Here is a 21,654-nt window from a genome sequence, read left to right on the forward strand (position 1 = left end):
TTTAATAAAAAAAAAATCAATTCTATAATTTTACTTTATTTCAATAATTTATCAACTAAAAAAAAAAATTAAATTTTTATAAATTTTTAGTGACCAAATTTGCCTCTTACATAGAGAAACGGCCGAAAAAAATGAAAAAATAATTTTTTCGGAAGTTTCAGCCGGTCCATTTTGGCCCAGGTGTTATGCGTAGGGCTAGAAATGTGGAATTATAATAATTTTTTTTTAATTTGACGATAAAAATATGAAAAAATCACTTTTTCAAAATTTTGGGCTTGTCCATTTTGCCCCAAATGTCATGCGTAGGGGTAAAAATGCGCAAACATATCGGATTTATAGTAATTAGTCGAAAAAAAAAAAAAATTTTTTTTTGCTCAAAATTTCAGGGGGGCCGCTCTGCCCCATGGGGGCCGGTCTGCCCCACCCTCCCTTAAACTTCCCCGATAGCCATTTTATCCACAAATTAACTTCAAGCTACTGCTGTATTCTGAAGCCAATTTAAAGGAAATAAAAGTGTTGGAGAACAAACTGTTACTTTTAAGTTGACAGTAAATTGTCTGTAACTTGAATTCAATTTTACTACAAGTGTTACTGTCAGACGAAGACGTTAAGTTGATTGAAAGTTTCACTTCAAATTGACGGCAAGTTCTTCTGTCAAATTACATTTAGATGACGGCAGTAGATTTGCATCAATTTGCATGCAAGTATTATCCAGCCGAGGCTTGCCAGAAACTTGTCGTTGAGTTAGCCAAAAATGTTTCACTGCAGAACTTGCTAAGCAATTATATTTAGAGGGTTCCATACCTAATGAACTTCAAAAGTTTGAACTTTGGCAATTTGAACTTTTATAAATTTAAACTTTTGTAAATTTGAACTTTGAATAATTTAGTATTTCTTTCATCATCATCATCATCATCATCAAAGAAATACTAAATTATTCAAAGTTCAAATTTACAAAAGTTCAAATTGTCAAGTTCAAATTGGTAAAGTTCAATTTTCAAAGTTCATTAGGTCGCTCACCATTTAGAATGTGGCTATCAGGCTTCACCCCAGGAAAACCAGCATAGGAATTTCAGCTAAGAAATTGAAATAAAATTTTTGACATCTCGGTGACTTCTAGTACACATAAAAAATTTCATTTAAATTTTTGACTCTCTCCCATGCGTAAAATTACATATAAATTTGATGTTAAATAGCAGCATTAAATTTACACCAAATTGATCTAAAAAGTTAAACTGAAATTTTTTGAATGAATGTAATTTGACAGGACAACTTGCCGTCAATTTGAAGTAAAACTTTCAATCAACTTAACGTCTTTGTCTGACAGTAACACTTGTAGTCAAATTGAATTTAAATTACTGTCAATTTCAGGCTAAAGTGGCTATTAGGGTGCTTTCCTAAACGTCCTGAAATAGATTTTTCTATGACGATTTTCGTTGTTTATTTAAAAGAAATGTTTTTTTTTAAGTCTGCTACTTGCAGTATCTTAATTTCAGTACGATTATGACAGTTCAAGATCATTGGATATTTTTGGACTTTTTGTTTCAACAATTTAACTAAAAAAAAAAAAAAAAAAAAAATACGCGCATGTAGAAAATTTAAAAAACTAAAGGTGCAATTTTTTCAAATATTTTCTTTTTTTTTTATTTACTGTTTTAAAAACAATTAAAAAATAATTAGACGGTCGGCTAACTTCAGTATCATAAATTGCATATTTATAAAATTTAAAAAATTATCGCGTGCATTTTTACAATTCCATTATTTTAATTATTTAAAATTTATAAACTGTCTCATGTCTGCTACACTCACACCCATGCATTTTTTTTAAATTTATCATTTTTTAAAAAATTCAAAAATTATTGGACGTAAGCTAACTTCAGTATCAAAAAATTTTAGAGCTCTGACATCTGGCGGTAAATTCAAAAACTAATTTTGAATACTCGAAGTAAAATGAAACATGAATAGTAAAAAAAAAAAAAAATGTGTATGTGTATTTTTTGTTGTGAAAAACAATAAAAAAATAATAAGCCGAAGCCATATGTCAATTGTCAACTAACAATAGCAACTAACAATTACACGTCAATGGGAAATATCATATTTATCAAAAGTGATAAGATAAAATATAATTCAAATAACCAAAAATTACTACAAAGTGACATGAGTTAACTAAGTCATCATATTATTATTTAATTATTTTAAAAATATAATCATTACATAAATAAATACTTTCTCGTAAAAATAACTTTTGTTTACGTAAATGTTCGATTTTTAAATTTTTTAAATCGTGATTTTTTTTTTATTAATGTTGTTATTATCAAACAACCTCGAATTATTTATTTCGATTCGTTGAATCAATAAAATAATAATTGCTACGTCATAATATATAAAAAAAATACTTTTATTAAATAATTTATGTCAGTTTATTTACAAAGTTAAATAATTTTTCCAATGATATTTTTAAATAAATAATTAATCATAAAACAAAATTATAAAATGATTTTGTGGTGATGAATTTGTAAAAAAAAAACAATTAATTTATTTTTTAATTTTTGATAAATTTCAAAAATGTTTGTAAAAGACCCATGTGGAATAGTTTGCATTTTGGTTACATATGTCGCCGTTTTTTATGCGGATTATGTTGTTATAAGATGGATTATTTTACATACGATGCAGGATAGGTAACTTATTATTGTGCTTTTTAATTTTATTTATCAGTAATTTGTTAATTTTACTTATGGCAATAATTATTTTTCAGTTTATGGGGCCCGTTTCATGTGGTTTCGTTTAATACGATACTATTGCTACTGATGATGTCGCATTTAAAAGCGATATGTAGTGACCCGGGTGTTGTACCTTTACCACAAACGAGGATGGATTTTTCTGACATACATACTGGGGGTTCTGGAGCAAGCGATGATTGCGAGGAAAGAGATGATTGGAGCGTATGCACGAGGTGCGAAACTTATCGACCACCTAGAGCACATCATTGTAGAATTTGTGAAAGATGCATACGTAGAATGGACCATCATTGTCCTTGGTAAAGGTTTTTTCGGTATATTTTTAATACACTATCAAAAAAATCCATGCTGGAATCCAGCCTAGATTTCTATGGGTTCCCACTTGGCGTTTTTGGATGGATTTTCATATGGTTTCCTATAGGAATCCCATGTGGATTTTTACGATGAGTTCCCATGGGAATCTGCATCATGTCGAAATTCCTATGGGAATCTTGTATGGATTAAGAATTAGGAAAATTAACAAAAAGCGTCACGTTATTGATACAAACAAATTGATGAAAAAAAAAATATCCTGCCAATAGAATATTAATCTGTTCTTTTATTAATATGCGCTTATCAATAGACCATAGACATAGAAATCCAGATGTCTCAGATTCTATAGAAATTACTTATATAGAAACCCAGATTCCTTTATGAATTTTCTTCAAAGAAATCCATGTATCCTAGTCCCTATGTCAAGTTCCTATATGGGAATCTAGATACCCACAGCTTCTTATGTGGGTTTTCTACATGAAAATCCAGGGACTCCGGATTCTATAGAAATTACTTATGTAGAAACCCACATTCCTAATGAATTTCCCACAAAGAAATCCATATATCCTAGTCCCTATGTCAAGTTCCTATATGGGAATCCCGGTACCCACAGTTTCCTATATGAAGTTCCTACATGGGAATTCCGCAATTTCCTATGTGAATTTTTCATATGAGAACCCAGATTCCCATAGTTTCCTACATGGATTCTTATATAAATCCATACACCCCAATATCACTTCCTATGGATCATTAAATAAAACTTTATTTGTTACAGGATAAATAATTGTGTAGGCGAACGTAATCAAAAGTATTTTATTCAATTTTTGGTGTACGTCGGCGTACTTGCTATCTACGCAATTTCATTGGTAATTGTATCATGGGTTACCGATTGTCCGGAATGTAGTACCGATGTAACGATAAAACAAAGTAGGATGTAAGTATATAATATTGAATAATTCATTACAATTACAAATGATAAATTTATGAATGTAATGAAAATATTGTTTTAGTCAAATACATTTCTTTTAAAATTTTCATTTAGTAAAAATAATTAATATGTCTAATTATAATTAATAGTTTGCACTGCGTAATACTGGTCCTGGAGTCAGCATTATTCGGAATGTTCGTGGTGGCGATACTGGTCGACCAGTTCCAAGCGATACTTGGAGATGAAACCGCCATCGAACGTCTTCAAGGTGGACACAATCACTACCACCATCATCCTAAATCACGTCGAGCGATAACACTCCTCTCCCAAGTCTGTGGTAAAAGCCATCCTATTTTGTGGCTCTTTCCCTGTCATAATCCCCCACGTTACACATTCCGTCGTGACGATCGTTTGCTTGATCACGAAGTATAATTCCGCTTTTAATTTATTTATCTCCTAATTATACACATACCTAAAGATCAGAACGTTCTTCGCGCAACGAAAATGATAAAAATTTATGCAATGTGACCGGTAGCACGACTTGTAGTTCGCGAATAAAATATCTCTGACAAAGTATCCACGATAAATCTTATTCAGAAAAATATATTTTAAGTGAAAAAATAATTAATGGTTTTCGATAAACGGGTACTGTACCATTCCAAGCATATGTGTTGATCTATTTTTAATATCACACACTCAAATTTTATGTGCAAATATATTAAACATTTCTGATAAAAGAGCACCGTACTATTTTTACTGAAAGTATTTATCGTTTGTTCACATGTGTGTGATAAAGAGAATAGATGGCATATCCTCTTAATACAAATTCTTTTTGTCCAACTATCACATAAGTTAAAATAACAAAACTTGACACAATTTATCAAGTAACAGTAATACACTTAATTAATATATTATTATGTAAATTTGTGGCAATCAAAGTTGGAGTTAAATATGAACTTGGGCATAAAGAATTTGTTTCAAGTTCTGCTGATGAAGTCAAAATATAATTGACGAAACGTTCAAATAATTAATGATTTTATTCTTTTATTCAACCTCGTCCAAATTTCTGAGATTATAGAATTATTGATTATAAGATAATTAGTCGAAAATATTTTATCTATCGAGTATTTAGTCCGGGGATATTTTGTCCATCGGATAAATTGTATTCGGATAAAAAGTGACAGTACTATTTGACCACTCAAGCGATACTTGGGCTGGCCTGAAATTTTTGCCTGACCGAGACCTGCGTGAAAAATTTTCGAATTTTTTTTCCGACTACTGAATTGCAGAAAAAAAAAATCTAAAAATAGGCACATGTAGAAAATTAAAAAATCTATAAGTGCAATTTTTTAAAATATTTTTTTTTTAATAATTTATCGTTTTTAAAAAAATCAAAAGTTATTAGACGGCTAAAACTCAGTATCAAATTTTTTTGACTCCGCATTTTTTTTTTTATCTTTGCTCCGCGAAAAACGTTCCGATCTTCAGGTACATAATTATATATAACGTTAACATTAATATCAATATTTATTTATTTAATTAATAAGTACTGATAATAATTTGTATTAACGAATAGAATTTATATCTGAGCTTAATGTCAATTAATTATTATTATCAAAGTGTTAATATTCTTCCGTTGATTTTTTGAATCAGCAAATATGGTCATACTTGATCAAATTTAATCACATATCTGATGGACGGCCTTTATCTATACTAGCTTTATTATTATTATTTATATATAACTATTCTATTAAATTTTGCTTATATTTATTATACTATATCACATCTGTATATAAATTCATTACCTAAATGTGTCTACGTGCTGAGAGTGTTGTAAAACATTTTAAAATTCATTTGATCATCATTAAATCTATGATAAATTTTTTTATTTAATTATATAAGATATACATAATCTTTAAATAATTATTAAAAAATATCACATTAACAGTAAATTTATTTATTATTATTTCTTAAAAGTCTACGTAAACGTTTGTTAATTTTTTAAATTTTAAATACGTAAATTATATTTGTTTATTTTTTAACTTTACTGAGATTTAATTGTTTATTATTTTTTAAACAATTTTTTTTATATTTTTAAACAGTACTTTAAATACGTAAAAAAGAAGCCAAAAGTATTTAGGTTTAATTACTTTGTTGTTAATATTATTATTATTTTTTATTGATGTGTAATAAAAAATAATTTATCACAATGAAAAAAAATATTACTTATTTTTTTCCAACTTTTACCCATAGCCAGAGTTTTTGATCAGAAAGATGGTGTACATGAGTTGCGACCAACTTGATGACAATTTTCAGCTTTTGTAACTGATGACTACAAGTTGGCTACAGCTCAGAAATTTGGCGACAATCTGCTGCCGCAACCTGTCGCCCCAGATAGCAAAATGACGTCTTGATGAGTTCTGAATGAGTTCCTATTTATGATTTGGACGTCTTGTCAACATCTTAAAGAAGTCTTTAAGAAGTTCTCAAGATGTCGAATGAGCCACCTAACGAACTCAGTAAATGTACCTGAACATTGAAACGTTTTTCGCCCAACGGAAAGGAAAATTTGATAATAAAAAATCTAATGGATAATTAGATTCCAGAAATGTTTCTTATATAGATGCTGATATGTCAGCAAAAAATCTTAGGCCGGCCCCAACCTCTGGAACTACCCCTCAAGCAGTTAAATTACATCATTTTTTTCATTTTCGTTACGCGAAAAACGTTCCGATCTTCAGGTACATCTCAGTAAGACGTCTTTAAAAAGAGTTATTTTTTTTGACTTCGCAAATAAGACTTCAGTATGAATTTACCATGACGTCTTTAAAGAGCTCCTAATTTTGACTTCATAAAGAAGTTTAAAAAAGAATACATTTATTCGTCACAAAATTGACGTCTTATTTATGGAGTTTTTAAGAACTCTTAATTAAGAGTTCTTAAAAATGACACCTTTAAGATGTCATTATAAGACTCCTTGAGGATGCCTTCAAAAAGACGTCGTAAAGAAGTTATTCAGACTTGAATGCTGTCTGGGGCCAAGTTTCTGAGCAACTTCCCAGACAGCTTTCAAGTCAGAATGACTTCTTTACGACGTATTTTTGAAGGCATCTTCAAGAAGTCTCATAATGACATCTTAAAGGTGTCATTTTTAAGAACTCTTAATTAAGAGTTCTTGAAGACTCCATAAATAAGACGCCAGTCTTGTGACGTCTAAATGTATTCTTTTTTAAACTTCTTTATGAAGTCAAAATTAGGAGCTCTTTAAAGACGTCATGGTAAATTCATACTGGTCTTATTTGCGAAGTCAGAAAAAAGAACTCCGTTTAAGGCTGGGCCGCACTTAACAAAATCTCGAATTTAAGAATTCTAATTATTTATTAAATAATTATCATAACAGTGATTTTCTTAGCTTCCGACAAATAGTAGAAGACGAACTTCCCCGGAAGATTTTTATCATCCGAGTCCCATAAATATTCAAAAAGTAATTATAATTCTCCCTGGTTAAAAATACTGATTAAAAAGAATTAAAAGTGATGAAATTTGAATTCTTTTCAATAAATTCAATTCTTTTGTTTGTATTTATAGATATACAGTTTGCATGGAGTGGCCGCTTCTCAATTCTTTTCAATCAGTATTTTTAACTAGGGTTTAAATTCGAGATTTTGTTTTCGGCCGAGCCTTAAAGACGTCTTACTGAGTTCGCTAGATGGCTCATTCGACATCTTGAGAACTTCTTAAAGACTTCTTTTTAAAGAATCATCAAGACGTCATTTTGCTGTCTGGGATTGTAGACAACTTGTAGGCAAGTTACACGAGCTGAAAGTTGCCGTGAACTTATGGAAGTGCCAAATTTTGCGGCCAACTTGGCTATCAGGGTACTTTAGACTTTTTGTTTAAATTAAGCCCTAAAATAACTGGTGGTTTATCAGAAGACGGTAGAGTATTAGTTTCTTGTGTTTCAATAACTTGTCTATTAATAATATTACCATCCTCATCAACTTCATCAATTGAAATTAAAATGTTTGATATTATTGGCATCGACTTGCAAACATTTTCATCAACGTCAGTATTTACTTCTAGTTCTGTATTGCTGTCACCACCATTCTCTTCAAATATCTGTAAATAATTCAATATACAATAAATATATACTTATATTTTTACATGCAAATGAGTCCAGTTTAAAAATCAGATACAAATTTTTTGAAACTTTTGAAAATTTACGAAATCAAACGGACAAGAATTTTTTATGCAAACGCGCCAAAAATTATTAAATTTAAATAAATTTTTGAACTTCCCGCTATGAAATTTGAAAATTTTCAAAAAGAAGGAATTCAGGGGCCGTTCATAAAATACGTTCACTCGGGTGCGAAAAAGAAAAAAATATAAAAAACTTACTTCATAATTAGGAATACCCGAGTCAGTATTTACTTTAATTTTATAATCTTTTAATGGTAATTCCGATTCTTGAACAATCGAATCACGAGCATCTTCTTCTTCGTCAATGCATTCATATCGAACCATTTGTAATCGATAACAACCGTCTTCAACTCTTGTATACTGAAAACGTTTGTGTCCATCAGGCCATCGTAAATTATGTGCTCCAATTAAATGTTTTGTTAAATTATAACTCCGTCTATATTTTATTGGACACTCATGACAACAGTACCATCTAACTTCTGATCTATGAACACGTTCAATGTGCCTGGAATTTAATAAAAATTTTTATAATCATTTATTATAATTACTTTTGTTTTTATAAATTTCCTGGTGGAAACTTTTCGGAATTTTCTCTGAAAAAAACTCAGTTCTAAAGTTTCAAAGATTTTTTAAAAGTTCTAAAGACATTTTCAGAGTTTTTCAGAGAAAAGTCAGAAAAATTTCCACCAGAGTTAATAATTAAATTACCTATCAAGTACATAAGCATTTTTACATGTGTAAGAGCATCCGTCATTATTACAAAAAAAATTATGACCATTAGTATGCACTGTCATGTGTGAATCCAAATCTTGTTGTGATTTAGCAGCATGTTCACACAATTGACAACTAAATTGTCGTGTACTGACGTGTCGATATCTTACGTGTTTAGCTAAAGCTGCTGGTGATTCACAGCTCATATCACAAAGACTACATTTGTATTTAAATACATGAAATCTCATGTGTTCACGTAATATATTTTCTGTTGGATAAAATTTTGTACAGTAGGAACATTGGAATCCTTGGGCTGTAAATTAATGAGAAATATATTTATTAGTTCATTTTAGTAAATATAAGTAATTAGAATTACACAAGTTTTAGTGATAAAATACCAGGATTGTTTTCTATTCATACACTGAGATAAAAAAATTTCTATTAAAAAAATTAATTTATGATCCAAGAAATAAATTTATTGAAGTATCTCTTGTAGTAATTTTTAAAAAATTTACTTACTGTGATATAAAATATTTTGAAAAAAAATTAAAAAATTCTTTTATAAAAATTGTAAATGTCATGATACAAATTTTTTTATGCCCGCGTATTTTATTGGTTTCAATGATTCAAGTTTTGATAGAAAAATTTGTTAATTATTTTTAAAAATATTTCATTTAGTTAAAGAACTTCTTTAAAAATTTTTGATAAATTAATATCTTGGATCAAAAATTTATTTTTTTATAAAAACAATTTTTCTCTCATTGTTGAATTTAATTGATATCGATTTAAAAAAATTAGCGGGAAGTCTACGGTTTCCGTGGCGCCGCCAAATGACCGCGAATTCTTGTAGAACTCGACAAAATGACTTTTTTAAAAATAGCTATAACTTCTTCAAAAATGGACTAATTCAGACGCTTTTTTTTTTCAAAATTTTCGTCTTCAAATGCACTTTCCGGAAAAAAATATAAAAAAATTAAAGATATTAAAATCTATGAAATATTTAACTTTTTTGAAAAAATCGCATTTCTCTCGAAATCCATTTTTCTCAAACACTAAGCGAAATATCGAAAAATTGTATTATTTAAGAAAGTCTTATTTCGTCGAGTTCTAGAATCCTCAAATTAGCAATGAAACTCATGAATTTAAAATTACAAAATAAATAATTACTTTCAATAGAAATTTGTCGTCGACAGTGATCAAATAATTTAGTATTTGACGCAAAAACTGCTCCACAAGTTGGACAAGCAACAACTTTTTCTTTTGTGTGACATTTAATGTGATCCTTTAATTTATGTATGCTTGAAAATTTACGTTTACACCCGGTCCAAAGACATTCAACACCGCCGCTGACTTTATTACCGCGTGGATTACTGGCAACATGCTGGCTAACGTGGTATAAAAATAATTGAAAATTGTTGAATAACTTCAAACATTCCTCCCAGTCACAAAATAATGGCGTTGATGAATGAAATACTGTCGGCATCATTTCTCGATGACATTTCTGAAATTTAATAATTAGTTTTATTTCAAGTATTAGTAAATAAAATATTTTTATTCATAAATATAGAGATCGATATATCATAGATGATCGACATATCGATAAGGCACCAATATTAGGGTGGGTTGAAAAAAAACTTTTTTTTTGTTTTTCTTAGCATGGGGGTAGAATTTGTACCTTATAAAAAAAAAAAATTTTTCAAGAAAAAAAAAATTTTTTTACTCAACATTTTGAGGTGGCCCACTCGTTTTTAAAATAAATAATTGATTAAACGGGGTAGTTCCAACGAAAAAAAATTTTTTTTGTCCAAAATCGTGGAAAACATCTAATAATTGTCGAATGTGATTTTTTTTTACTTCACTTTCATTTTAATTCAAAAGAAAATGCTTTTCATTTTTGGATTTTTTACTTAAATTACAAGAATAATAGGAAAAAAATTTTTTCAACTTCTGACTTTCAATTAGCTTTCAAGGGGACACCCTACAGATTCTAGAACACCATGTAATTTTTTTCGTTGGGACTACCCCGTTTGATCAATTATTTATTTTAAAAACGAGTGGGCCACCTCAAAATGTTGAGTAAAAAAATTTTTTTTTTCATAAAAATTTTTTTTTTTTTATAAGGTACAAATTCTACCCCCATGCTAAGAAAAACAAAAAAAAAGTTTTTTTTCAACCCACCCTAACCAATATGTTCACAAAATGATCAAAAATTTATATCACCGAAAAAATATCTACTTAAAAGACTTAACACAAGTGACGACAAAAAGTAAATTACAAATACTGGTAAAATAAGTCATCTAAATTACTTTTTAATTGAAATAAGACAGGAAAAATAAACTCAGCTCTGTCTCCGGAACCAACATTTGCATGTCGTATATATAACAAAAAAGGTGACTTTGAGACAAAAAAAAAATTTGTCTTATCCTTTTAAAAGACATTTTAAAGTTGACTCTGTGCTACTTGGGAATTTATTTAAAGAAAATGAATGTACGATCATCTTTTTTTCCCGCGTAATTTAAATGTAATTCGAATGATATACACTTATCCAAAAAATGAAAGGAACAAGAAAATTTTATAAAATTTTTAGTAATTTTTGGAAGGCTGTATTTTCGTGAAAAATGAACGTCTCAAAAAAATAAAAAAAGCAAATTGAAGCTTGAAATCTCTAGTAAAAGCAAATTGTAGCTGATTAAATTTCCTAAACGAGCCATGAATTGATTTTTTCGAAAAAAAATTTCCCGGCCCCGTAGACCTAAAAAACAAAACTAAAAAATTTGGAAAAATTTTGTCTCGACCTTTTTCTTATGATTCCGCAAAAACCGTGGCTCAAAAAAATATTTTGCTGGAAGATCTTTAAACTAGAGATTTCAAGCTTCAATTTGCTTTTTTTTATTTTTTCGATACGATCATTTTTCACGAAAATACAGCCTTCCAAAAATCACTAAAAAATTTATAAAATTTTCTTGTTCCTTTAATTTCTTGGATAAGTGTAGATAAATTTATTTATCTTGATACTTGACAATAAAAAAGATTTTAAATCATGAAAAGGCACAAAGTCAAGTCGATACCTTTTTAACGATACATATAAATACGGCTGGAACAAAATTTTCCTTATTCTCTTAATAATATAGAAATAGATAATAAATAATAACTTACAGGCAATTTAATTTTAGCACGTAAATTAGAGCCAATACATTTTAATTTAGTATGATAAGAATGATAATTAACATGCTTAATAATATCTGGTATACTATCATTTTCATACTGGCAATGTTTCCATTTACAAACATAAACGCCTTTATCATCAATATCATCTTGGTCATCCTCATTATCTTCATTATTATTTTTACTGCTTTCATCAGCATCACTTTTATCACTATTATAATTATTGTTATTAATATTGCTTAGAATTTTAACATCTAAATCAGAGACGTGATTAGCAACATGATGGACATAATGCTCCACATCTGTGCTAGTGTACTGACAATCTTTCCATTCACAAATTAAATTAAGAATTTCATCTTTCAGCTGTATCTTTAATCGTCGTCTTTTACCACCACATTCAGACACTGAATCAAACTCGGAATCAGTGTCAAAACATTCAGATAAATCATAATCACTCTCTTTATCACGTTCTCTTTTATTGCTATTACGCAAAGTCGAGGGTGATAATATACTTTGTGTTACCCAATGGTTACATCTCTCTTGGATTTCTTGATTTTTTACGTACTCTGTTATGCTACCAGCCATTATTTATATTTACAGTTTATCTCCATACCTATAAAATATATTTTAAAGAATTATTTATCAATTACAGTCTACATATTTTAAAGATCAGTGTGAATGTAGCTGACAATTGTCTTGGGAATTTAATAAATTTTAAGATACTCAAGTTAGCCGTATCATTGAAATTAGCAGACAATTAAAAATCTTCGGATTTTTTTTTCAACGAATTAATGATAGAAAAATAAATTTTTTTTTTAATGCACAGGTAGAAAATTTAAGAGGCTATGAGTGCAATTTTTTCAAATATTTTTTGGATTTTTTTATAAACGAAAAATAGCAATAAAAAAAATAGTTTAAAAAATTGCACCTATGGCTTTTTAAATTTTTTACATGTGCATTTTTTTAGTTTTTTTTTTTTGTAATTGATTCGGTAGAAAGAATCAAAAAATTGTTAATTGTCTTCTATTGTCTAACTTATGAGCGTAATTGTAGCAGAGGTACGACAATTTTTAAATTACATATAAAAAAATTATATAATTAAAATAATAAAATATAAAAAAATGCATGTACTGAATTTTTTGAATTTTCTAAACATGGATTGTTTCATTGTTATTTTATAAACAGTTTAATTTATAATTTCAAAGTTTAAAAATTGACAGATCCGCTAACTTTACAATAATTTCAATGATAGTTAGCAGACATTTGAAATTTGAATAAATTATTTTAACAGATGAATAATAAAAAAAAAATATTTCTAAAAAAATGCACATGTAGAAAATTTAATTAACTATACGTGCAATTTTTTAAAATAATTTCCAACTTCAAGATCAGAATATTTTTGAATCACTAAATCAAATTTAATTATATTAAAAATTAAAAAATTCGTATTTAGAGATTTGAAATTCGCGCATTTTTTTAATTTCAATTAATTAATTTATTTATTTATTTTAAATTTACAAATTGTCTCATATCTGCAATATTCACATTCATTTTTGACATTTAAATATTTCCCGCCATTTTTCACTAGTCAATATATATTTTATTATTCTATTTATTTAATCATTCACTGTTTTTTTGCATTAATAATTAAGTCATAATTAAAAATATGAATTTAGTAATTACTTACGGTGAACAATTATCATTTCATTATAAATGATATTAATTAGCTTTATATTTATTTTTTGTATCACAAAATCGCCATGATGATTTTACGTCGTAATTTTTACTCACAACTCACACGTGTTTTTAAATTATTTTAATTTAATTACTGAATTAAAGTAATGGTTATTTATTTATAATTATAAAAACAAAAGGTTTTTGTTATTGAATAATTGATGGATGATTTTTGAGTGTTTAATTTAAATAATGTGGAAAAAATTGATTACAAAACTTTCAACATCTGATGTCAAGAAGCGTCTGAACGATACTGGCGGGATCTTTAGTTTTGTTTGTCGACATAATTCTACTGGTGCTTCAACCAGTGCTTCAACTTCAACAATTTATGCATTATCATCTGGTTATTATATATTTTTATTCATAAATTATATATACTAGAAATAATACTTTTTTAAATAAAATTTCTATTTTATTTTTAATAGAAACAAATAAAATAAAAATGAGAAATAAAATTAATTTTTAATTTTCGCGCGTTTCATTATTAATAATTTTATCTTTTTATTTATTGTTGATGAAGTCATATATATTAAAATTTTCATATATTTTTTTGAATTTTTTTATCCAGTTGATGAATTTTGATGGCCAAGAATAGGAGACATTCAAAAATTTTTTAAAAGTATTTAAAAAAAAAACAATTAACTTTTAATTTTCGCGCGTTTGATTATTAATCATTTTTTTTTACTAATAAAATTTTATTATTGAAGCAGTTATATAAATATATATATTAATATTTTCATATATTTTTTATGAGTATTTTTATCTAGTTGGTAAATTTTAATGGCCGAGATCGAAGAATTCAAAATATATTTTTTAAATATTAACAAAAAATTTTCATTATATATACAAATAATTAAAGAAGTATCTGTGTGTATTTTCAAATAATTTGTAATTTATTTACGAAAACAAATTAATTTTTTGGAGGCCTGCTATTTTTATTATCATAAATTTAAATTTAAATTACCACAGAATATTAAGTTTTTAATTTTGTTGCAGTTATTTAAAATACATTTTGTATAAAATTTTTAAAAGTTTTAGCATAAATTAGTAGGATAAGTGCCAAATATTAACCGTGTGCTATTTAATGACCGCGTAACTAAATACATTTGAAAATAGAAAAATCGGTAAATTTATTTCATGAAAAATATGAAATTACGAATTTTTACCAAATACTTTTATAAAAATTTTAAATATCTGTTGAAGAATTTGTTGATTATTTTTAAAAATATTTCATTTTGTAGTTAATTTTTTTTTTAAACCGAATACTTTTATTTCTTCAGTAAAAAAATAAAAGTTTGCAAAAAATTATTATTTTGGATCATGAATCGATTTTTTTTCATATAAAAAAAACTTTTCTCCCAACGTAGACTGGTCACATTTACTTTTAAATTACAAGTGATATTAGCAATGATTTAACAACTGATTGTTTTCTGTTTGAATAAATATATAGAAATATATAAATTATAGGTCAAGGAAAATGTGGAGTTGCTGTTGTACGAATATCAGGAAGTAGATCATTAGAAGCATTAAAAAAAATGACGAGTTTATTAAATCCTTCTCCAAGACAAGTATTTTTACGAAAAATTTACGACCCAATTACCAGAGACGTTATCGATAAAGGACTGTGCCTTTGGTTTCCAGGTTCGATAAACTCTTGACTAATTTTTCCATAAAATATATAAATATTTACTAACTATTACACTACTAACCAATAATCTATCCCTGGTGGAAATTTTTCGGACTTTTCTCTAAAAAAAACTCTGAAAAAGTCTTCAGAACTTTGAAAAAATCTTTAGAACTTTAGAACTGAGTTTTCCAGAGGAAATTCTAAAAAATTTCCACCAGGGATTGACCAATTAAAAAATTTCAAGGCCCAAATTCATTCACTGGTGAAGACAGCGTCGAGTTCCAAGTACACGGAGGCCCAGCAGTAATAGAATCTTTAATGTCTGCTCTATCAAAGCTTGAATTCACTCCAGCAGAACCTGGTGAATTTACAAAACGCGCATTCTACAACGGGAAACTTGACTTAACTGAAATAGAAGGCCTAGCAGATTTAATTCACGCAGAAACAGAGCAGCAACGCAAGCAAGCCCTCCTTCAAGCGGACGGAAGCCTCAGTAATTTATATAACTCATGGAAAAAAAAACTGTCCACATCACTTGCGAATATCGAGGCCTACATAGACTTCAGCGAAGATGATAATATTGAACAGAATGTATTAGAAAATTGTAATGAAAGGATCAAAAGTCTTGTTAGCGAAATTTCTAAACATCTTGCAGATGGCCGACGTGGAGAAATTTTACGCTCCGGGGTACGTACGGTTATCATCGGGCAGCCTAATGTAGGGAAAAGTAGTCTACTAAATTATTTAGTGCGCAGAAATGCTGCTATTGTGACTCCAATAGCAGGAACTACTAGAGATATTGTTGAATTAAATACAAATATATCAGGATATCCTGTTATTTTAGCAGATACTGCAGGACTTGTTACATCTACTAGAGATATTGTTGAAGAAGAAGGCATAAAAAGAGCCAGATCTTATGCCGTCACCGCTGATTTTATCATTCTGATGATTGACATCTCGAATTATTTGTCAAGTTGTAAATCAATCAGCGACTACGTCCGTTATTATATTGATCTACTAGAAATAAATGATTTAATTAAAGACAAACAGACAAATTTTATCGTTGTTGTTAATAAAATTGATCTAATTAATAAAGACAGTGAAAAAATAATAAATGATTTAAAGGATTATGGAGCCGTACCGATTTCTTGTGATAAAGAAGATGGACTTAGTGATTTATTAAATGCATTGACTATTAAATTTAAAGACATGTAAGTTTGATTATTGGATAGTTAATTAATTTGTTGATAAATTTGTTAATTTATTGTTTTAGTTGCGGAAATCCATCGAGAGAAAATCCGACGATAAGCCAAACGAGACATAGAATCCATTTGATAAATTGTGTTGATTATTTAAATAATTATTTAGAGATGATAAATAAATATGAGTATGATATGGTAATTGCGGCACAGCAAATACGCTTTGCAATGAGAGAACTGGGTAAAATAACTGGCCATGTTAGTAGTGAAGAGATTTTAGATATTATTTTTAAAAATTTTTGTATTGGAAAATAATAAAAGTATTTATGAATAAATTATTTAGTTATACGTGTAAAAAAAAAAAGTTTGATGTCGAACTTCGAAATTTGAGACGATTCCGAATTTTTTTGAGTTGTAAATCCTCAGTATTATCACGGCAAGATTGGAACCCGACTGGTTACTGTTCTGTACCCGACTCGTACGGTTTTGGAAAAAATTCTCGATTGTGGTGCAGCACTACACTGATTACTGTGTAGAACTACACTGATTCAAAATTGTATGAAATTTTAATGTATCGAATCTTTATTTTTATGATCAGGTTGGCGGACAGTTAACAAATTACTTACTTTTTTTTCAGCATCATTTACAAAAAAAAATCTGAAAACTGCCTGACCCTGCAGGCCAGCTCCGAAACTTCTCGTTGTTTCCGAGCTCAGGGAGCTCGTAAACATTGTTACTTATAAATTTTTGAGCTCTTCGAGCAGTCGAAAAGGCTCACCAAGAGTTAGAACTGATTATATTTTAAGGTAAATCGGGCAAGTGGTTTATGAGTTATACGCAAAAAACCAAAAACAAAAAAATTTATGATCCTGAAGGTTGCAGACCGTTGACAATTTTCGAATTTTTGTTTCAACGACTTAACTTAAAAAAAAATAAATATAAAAATATGCACATGTAGAAAATTTAATAAACTATAGGTGCAATTTTTGAAATTTCTTATTGTTTCAAATTTATTGTTTTTGAGGAAATCCAAAAATTACTAGACGTCGGCTAACTTCAGTATCATAAAAATTTTTTAATTTTTATTCTTCGTATAACTTGTAAACTACGTGACCGATCTACAATTCGATCTACTTTCAAAATATTTTTTCTTTCATAATTTATCTTTTTTAAAAAATTCAAAAAGTTATCAGACGCCGGTACTGATTTTATTTTTCTACGGGAATTTGAATTTCCCGCGTATTTTAATGGCGCCAGCGTTAAATTTTTAAAGAACAACGAGATGCTTGTAATCGCATGCGCAGAGTCTTGAAAAAGGTTGTTTCTTTTCCACGCAGTGACGGATAACAAGAAGGTTGGTTATTCTTAAAATCTGTTAATTATTATAAAATCTCATTAAATAAATTACAAATAATTGTGTAATTAATTAAAGTAATGTTTCAATGACAAATAGTGATAAATATTTTTGTTAAATTATCATTGAAAATTGACAGATTAATTTTTTTAGACAGGCATGATTTTCTAACCTCTTTTAATTGTTTTTCTTAGGATGCCTGCACGATTCGAGTTGGCCGTCGGCCTCAACCGAGGACACAAAACCACGAAAATTCGTGTTGCAAAAAACAAAACCGAAAAGACAAGAACTGTTGCTTTGAGACCTTCTCGTTTCAAGGGGGTAAGTTTATTTTACCATTCATTTATTCATACACTGATAGATATTGTTACCCCATAGTCGTTATTTGTATTACTATACTTTACTATCCTTAGATTTTTATATCAATGATTTTGATATATTTAATATATTTTTCCGAATAATTATAATGTTTTTGAATAAATCCACTGACACATACGATCTATTAAAAATAAAAAAACTTGAAATATGCACATGTAGGAAATTAAAAAAACTATCGTTGCAATCTTTTAAAATATTTTTTAAAAATAAATTAGTTTTAAAAAAAAATTCAAAAATTATTAGACGTCGACTAACTTTAGTCTCTTATTGTAATGATCTTGAAGTTGAAAGACAGTTGAAAATTTTCGAATTATTTTTTAATACCTCAATCACAAAAAAAAAGAAATATGTACATGTAGAAAATTAAAAAAAATATTAGTGCAATTTTTAAAAATAATTTACAGTTTAGAAAAAAAGTTCAAAAATTATCAGACGTCAGTTAACTTTAGTCTCATTCTATTTCAACAATAATTTTATATCATACTGAACCCGACGTCTTATAATTTTTAGATTTTTTCAGAACGACAATTTATAACAAATGATATTTTTAAAAACTCCACTGACAGTTTTTGTAATTTTCTACGTCCATATTTTTAATTTTTTTTTTTTGTAAGGTAGAAGATCTAGTACCTTATCAGGGAACTAGTACTCGATCACTCCATGTATTGGTATATTTATATCTAGTAAAATTTAGTAAATATAGATTTACAAATATATGAGAGGTCGGTACTAGTTATCTGATCGGGTACTGGGTCTCATACCGTAATTTGTTGAAACAAAAATCTGAAAATTGTCAATTATCTCCCGTGTAAAAAAAATTTTCTTTCATAATGAATTTAGATCTCGAGTTAGATTTCATCTCAAAACTCAGATCGTGTCACAAATATGACTTTCATCATAAATTTACTCCAACTTTTCGTCTAGTAAATCAGTACCAATTATAAAATTAATTTATTACGTCTTTGAATTAAACTTGGGATGACTTCGATAGAAATGACCGAATTTTTACTGAATGAAACCTTTCGTCGAATTTATCGATTCAGAAATTACCAATAAATTTCTTCTATCAAGTACTTGATTTACGTAAATCAGTTTCGATTGTAAAATTAATTTAGTGAATGAACTTCGGATCACTTGGATTTAAATTTTACTGTCATAATTTTCACGTGATTAAAGTTGATAACACCAATTCATGATGAAAGTCGTATTTGTAGATCATTAATTTCATTGGTTACATTTCGTGAACCCAACGTTCACATACTTAGACCTTGATAACTATTTGATGTGCGCAATGTTAATTTAAATTTGACTTTATGGTTGATAAGGTCTAAGATATGAACGTTGGGGTTCGTGAAATGTAACCATTAAAATTAGAATTGAAGTGGACCTGATACGCTCATTTATTTATTTAACAACAATATTATTTTCATTGTTGATAAATTTTTTCTGACTCATCTGATCCAGATTTTCAAAAACTGTTGATATAAAATTTGTATTCCAAAGTAACATGAATTACAAATAAATTTTTTGGCCATATAATCGATTGAAAAAATATATCCACGATTGTATATATGTATGATTGTATATATTATGAGTATTGATTTTTAATATTAATAAAAAATATATTTGATTACAGCGTCAAACCAAACACACTAAATTCCAACGTGATTTGATTCGTGAAGTAACTGGTCATGCTCCTTACGAAAAGCGCGCGATGGAATTGTTGAAAGTTTCCAAAGACAAACGTGCTTTGAAATTCTTGAAAAGACGGGTAAGTTTATTACAGTAGTGTCTAATTTAATTATTTAATTATACTGAGCTAATAATTGAACATTTTTTTTTGTTTTGTGCAGTTGGGAACACACATCAGAGCCAAGAGGAAGCGTGAAGAATTGGGTAACATTCTTGTACAAATAAGAAAGGCTGGGCATCATTAAAAGCTTTTTGTACCTTGGAATAAATGATGCAAAAATATTAATTAATAAATTAATAATTACTTAATATTTATCGTCGTTAATTAATTATTTACATTTTTCCTACCAGTAATATATTTATCATTTATTATTTTTATTTCTTCAGTTAAAAGACTTGAAGTTTATTATTCAAAGTACAAATAGATTTGAATTTATAAAATTTCATTTTTATCATTCGTAATATATATAAATATATAGATTTAATTTTAAGTGAAAATTTTTTTTTACTCCAAATACTGGGAGTCCAGATGATAATTAAAATTTTTTAAAATTACTTTCAATTGATAATTTGTGTTATTTTTTCTACACAAATTTACTTTTTATTTTTTTTGGGATTAACCGGTCATATATACACATAATTTTTTATTAGAAACTTATTTTAACTTCTAATTATTAAATTTTTTTTAAATACTTGAGATCAAAAGAATCATAAGTTTAATGAAAAGATCGATAAAGAATTTTAGTAGGCTATAGAATTTTTTAATTGAGTTGTGATTCAAAATTTTTTTCATCTTGTTAGTTTGTTTAAATGAAAGTATTTCTGTTACTAATAAAAAAAAAAAAAAAAAAAACCTAATGGCTCTGATAGACCTATTTGTTCAAAAAAGATTAAACTAATGGAAAAAACCGATTTTGATATTGAATTACTGTTCTAATTAAAGCCATTCTCAGACAGTGCCCCCCCCCCACTTTTTAAAAATTTTTATCAAATTTTTATCAATTAATTAAAAAAAAATTAAAGCATCAATTGAAAGAAGGACAACGTAGTTGTAATTTCGCCGATGTATAGATTTAAAAAAAAATATTTACACTTGATATCACTAAGGAGTTAAACAAAATTCGTTGAATAAATTTCAGTAAAATCGTCATGTGAATTTTATAATTCGAATTTTTAAATTTTGTTGGCTAAAATTTATTCAACAAATTTCGTTTAACTTCCAATTGATAACAATTGTTTTTAAATTCTATATCTTAACGAAATTACGACTACGTTGTCCTTTTTCCAATTAATAAAATTTTAATACAGTTATGACAGTTGAAAGTCATTGCATATTTTTAAAAAGTGGAGGGCCACTGTCTGAGAATGCCCGTAATTTTTAAGTATTTGGACTCTGAAAGCAGTAGAATATAAAGCAATAAATATTTCTGTGAAATGAAGCGTACCTACTGCTTAAAAAAATCAAATAATCTCTACTTTTCTTAGACTTGAGATTTTAAATTCAATTGTGTATACCTCGAACGCGAAGCAGTAGTGCTCTATTATCGCAAAGAAAGAAAAAATTGCGAATCACTCAGCTCAAATTATTTCCACCAACTTTTTATTGTACTTATATA

The 21,654-nt window shown here is 27.9% G+C and overlaps 4 protein-coding genes across 5 annotated transcripts; 3 read left to right on the top strand and 1 right to left on the bottom strand.

Annotated features, from left to right (window-relative positions):
* Positions 1-1,947: 1,947 nt before the first annotated feature.
* On the top strand, positions 1,948-5,983 carry LOC130666106 (palmitoyltransferase ZDHHC3-A). Its single transcript, XM_057466812.1, has 4 exons — positions 1,948-2,678; positions 2,756-3,037; positions 3,826-3,984; positions 4,128-5,983. The coding sequence occupies exons 1-4, from the start codon at positions 2,566-2,568 to the stop codon at positions 4,408-4,410; spliced, it is 837 nt and encodes a 278-aa protein (XP_057322795.1). The 5' UTR covers positions 1,948-2,565; the 3' UTR covers positions 4,411-5,983.
* LOC130666095 (histone H4 transcription factor) lies at positions 5,934-13,880 on the bottom strand. Its single transcript, XM_057466772.1, has 6 exons — positions 13,742-13,880; positions 12,046-12,667; positions 10,057-10,390; positions 8,887-9,202; positions 8,377-8,683; positions 5,934-8,097 (listed from the first exon to the last, which is right to left on the bottom strand). The coding sequence occupies exons 2-6, from the start codon at positions 12,637-12,639 to the stop codon at positions 7,852-7,854; spliced, it is 1,797 nt and encodes a 598-aa protein (XP_057322755.1). The 5' UTR covers positions 12,640-12,667; positions 13,742-13,880; the 3' UTR covers positions 5,934-7,851.
* Positions 12,751-17,438, top strand: LOC130666102 (tRNA modification GTPase GTPBP3, mitochondrial). Of its 2 annotated transcripts, XM_057466797.1 has the most exons (7): positions 12,751-12,880; positions 13,022-13,112; positions 14,026-14,131; positions 15,256-15,429; positions 15,660-16,626; positions 16,689-17,170; positions 17,252-17,438. In XM_057466797.1, the coding sequence occupies exons 2-6, from the start codon at positions 13,092-13,094 to the stop codon at positions 16,927-16,929; spliced, it is 1,509 nt and encodes a 502-aa protein (XP_057322780.1). In that variant the 5' UTR covers positions 12,751-12,880; positions 13,022-13,091; the 3' UTR covers positions 16,930-17,170; positions 17,252-17,438. The 2 variants fall into 2 exon arrangements, with proteins under 2 accessions (XP_057322780.1, XP_057322770.1); XM_057466787.1 differs by lacking the exons at positions 12,751-12,880; positions 13,022-13,112 and having other exon boundaries at positions 13,981-14,131.
* Positions 17,439-17,820: 382 nt separating this feature from the next.
* Positions 17,821-20,349, top strand: LOC130664320 (60S ribosomal protein L36). The gene is made up of 4 exons (XM_057464182.1): positions 17,821-17,968; positions 18,163-18,289; positions 19,983-20,117; positions 20,200-20,349. Exons 2-4 carry the CDS (start codon positions 18,164-18,166, stop codon positions 20,281-20,283), a joined length of 345 nt encoding a protein of 114 aa, XP_057320165.1. The 5' UTR covers positions 17,821-17,968; position 18,163; the 3' UTR covers positions 20,284-20,349.
* The last annotated feature ends 1,305 nt before the right edge of the window (positions 20,350-21,654 follow it).

Source organism: Microplitis mediator, chromosome 1 (assembly GCF_029852145.1).
Source record: "Microplitis mediator isolate UGA2020A chromosome 1, iyMicMedi2.1, whole genome shotgun sequence".
NCBI classification, from domain to species: domain Eukaryota; kingdom Metazoa; phylum Arthropoda; class Insecta; order Hymenoptera; family Braconidae; genus Microplitis; species Microplitis mediator.

Bases quoted from the DNA above. Each gene is read 5' to 3' on its own strand.
- LOC130666106 (XM_057466812.1), top strand. From the start codon at position 2,566: ATGTTTGTAAAAGACCCATGTGGAATAGTTTGCATTTTGGTTACATAT. The intron at 3,038-3,825 runs GTAAAGGTTTTT...TATTTGTTACAG, and splicing joins ATGGACCATCATTGTCCTTG to GATAAATAATTGTGTAGGCG. The intron at 3,985-4,127 runs GTAAGTATATAA...TATAATTAATAG, and splicing joins ACGATAAAACAAAGTAGGAT to TTTGCACTGCGTAATACTGG.
- LOC130666095 (XM_057466772.1), bottom strand. From the start codon at position 12,639: ATGGCTGGTAGCATAACAGAGTACGTAAAAAATCAAGAAATCCAAGAG. The intron at 9,203-10,056 runs GTAATTATTTAT...ATTAATTTACAG, and splicing joins ACGACAAATTTCTATTGAAA to CCCAAGGATTCCAATGTTCC. The intron at 8,684-8,886 runs GTAATTTAATTA...ATTAAATTCCAG, and splicing joins AATGCTTATGTACTTGATAG to GCACATTGAACGTGTTCATA.
- LOC130666102 (XM_057466787.1), top strand. From the start codon at position 13,981: ATGTGGAAAAAATTGATTACAAAACTTTCAACATCTGATGTCAAGAAG. The intron at 14,132-15,255 runs GTTATTATATAT...TATAAATTATAG, and splicing joins AATTTATGCATTATCATCTG to GTCAAGGAAAATGTGGAGTT. The intron at 16,627-16,688 runs GTAAGTTTGATT...TTATTGTTTTAG, and splicing joins ACTATTAAATTTAAAGACAT to TTGCGGAAATCCATCGAGAG.
- LOC130664320 (XM_057464182.1), top strand. From the start codon at position 18,164: ATGCCTGCACGATTCGAGTTGGCCGTCGGCCTCAACCGAGGACACAAA. The intron at 18,290-19,982 runs GTAAGTTTATTT...ATTTGATTACAG, and splicing joins GACCTTCTCGTTTCAAGGGG to CGTCAAACCAAACACACTAA. The intron at 20,118-20,199 runs GTAAGTTTATTA...TGTTTTGTGCAG, and splicing joins TGAAATTCTTGAAAAGACGG to TTGGGAACACACATCAGAGC.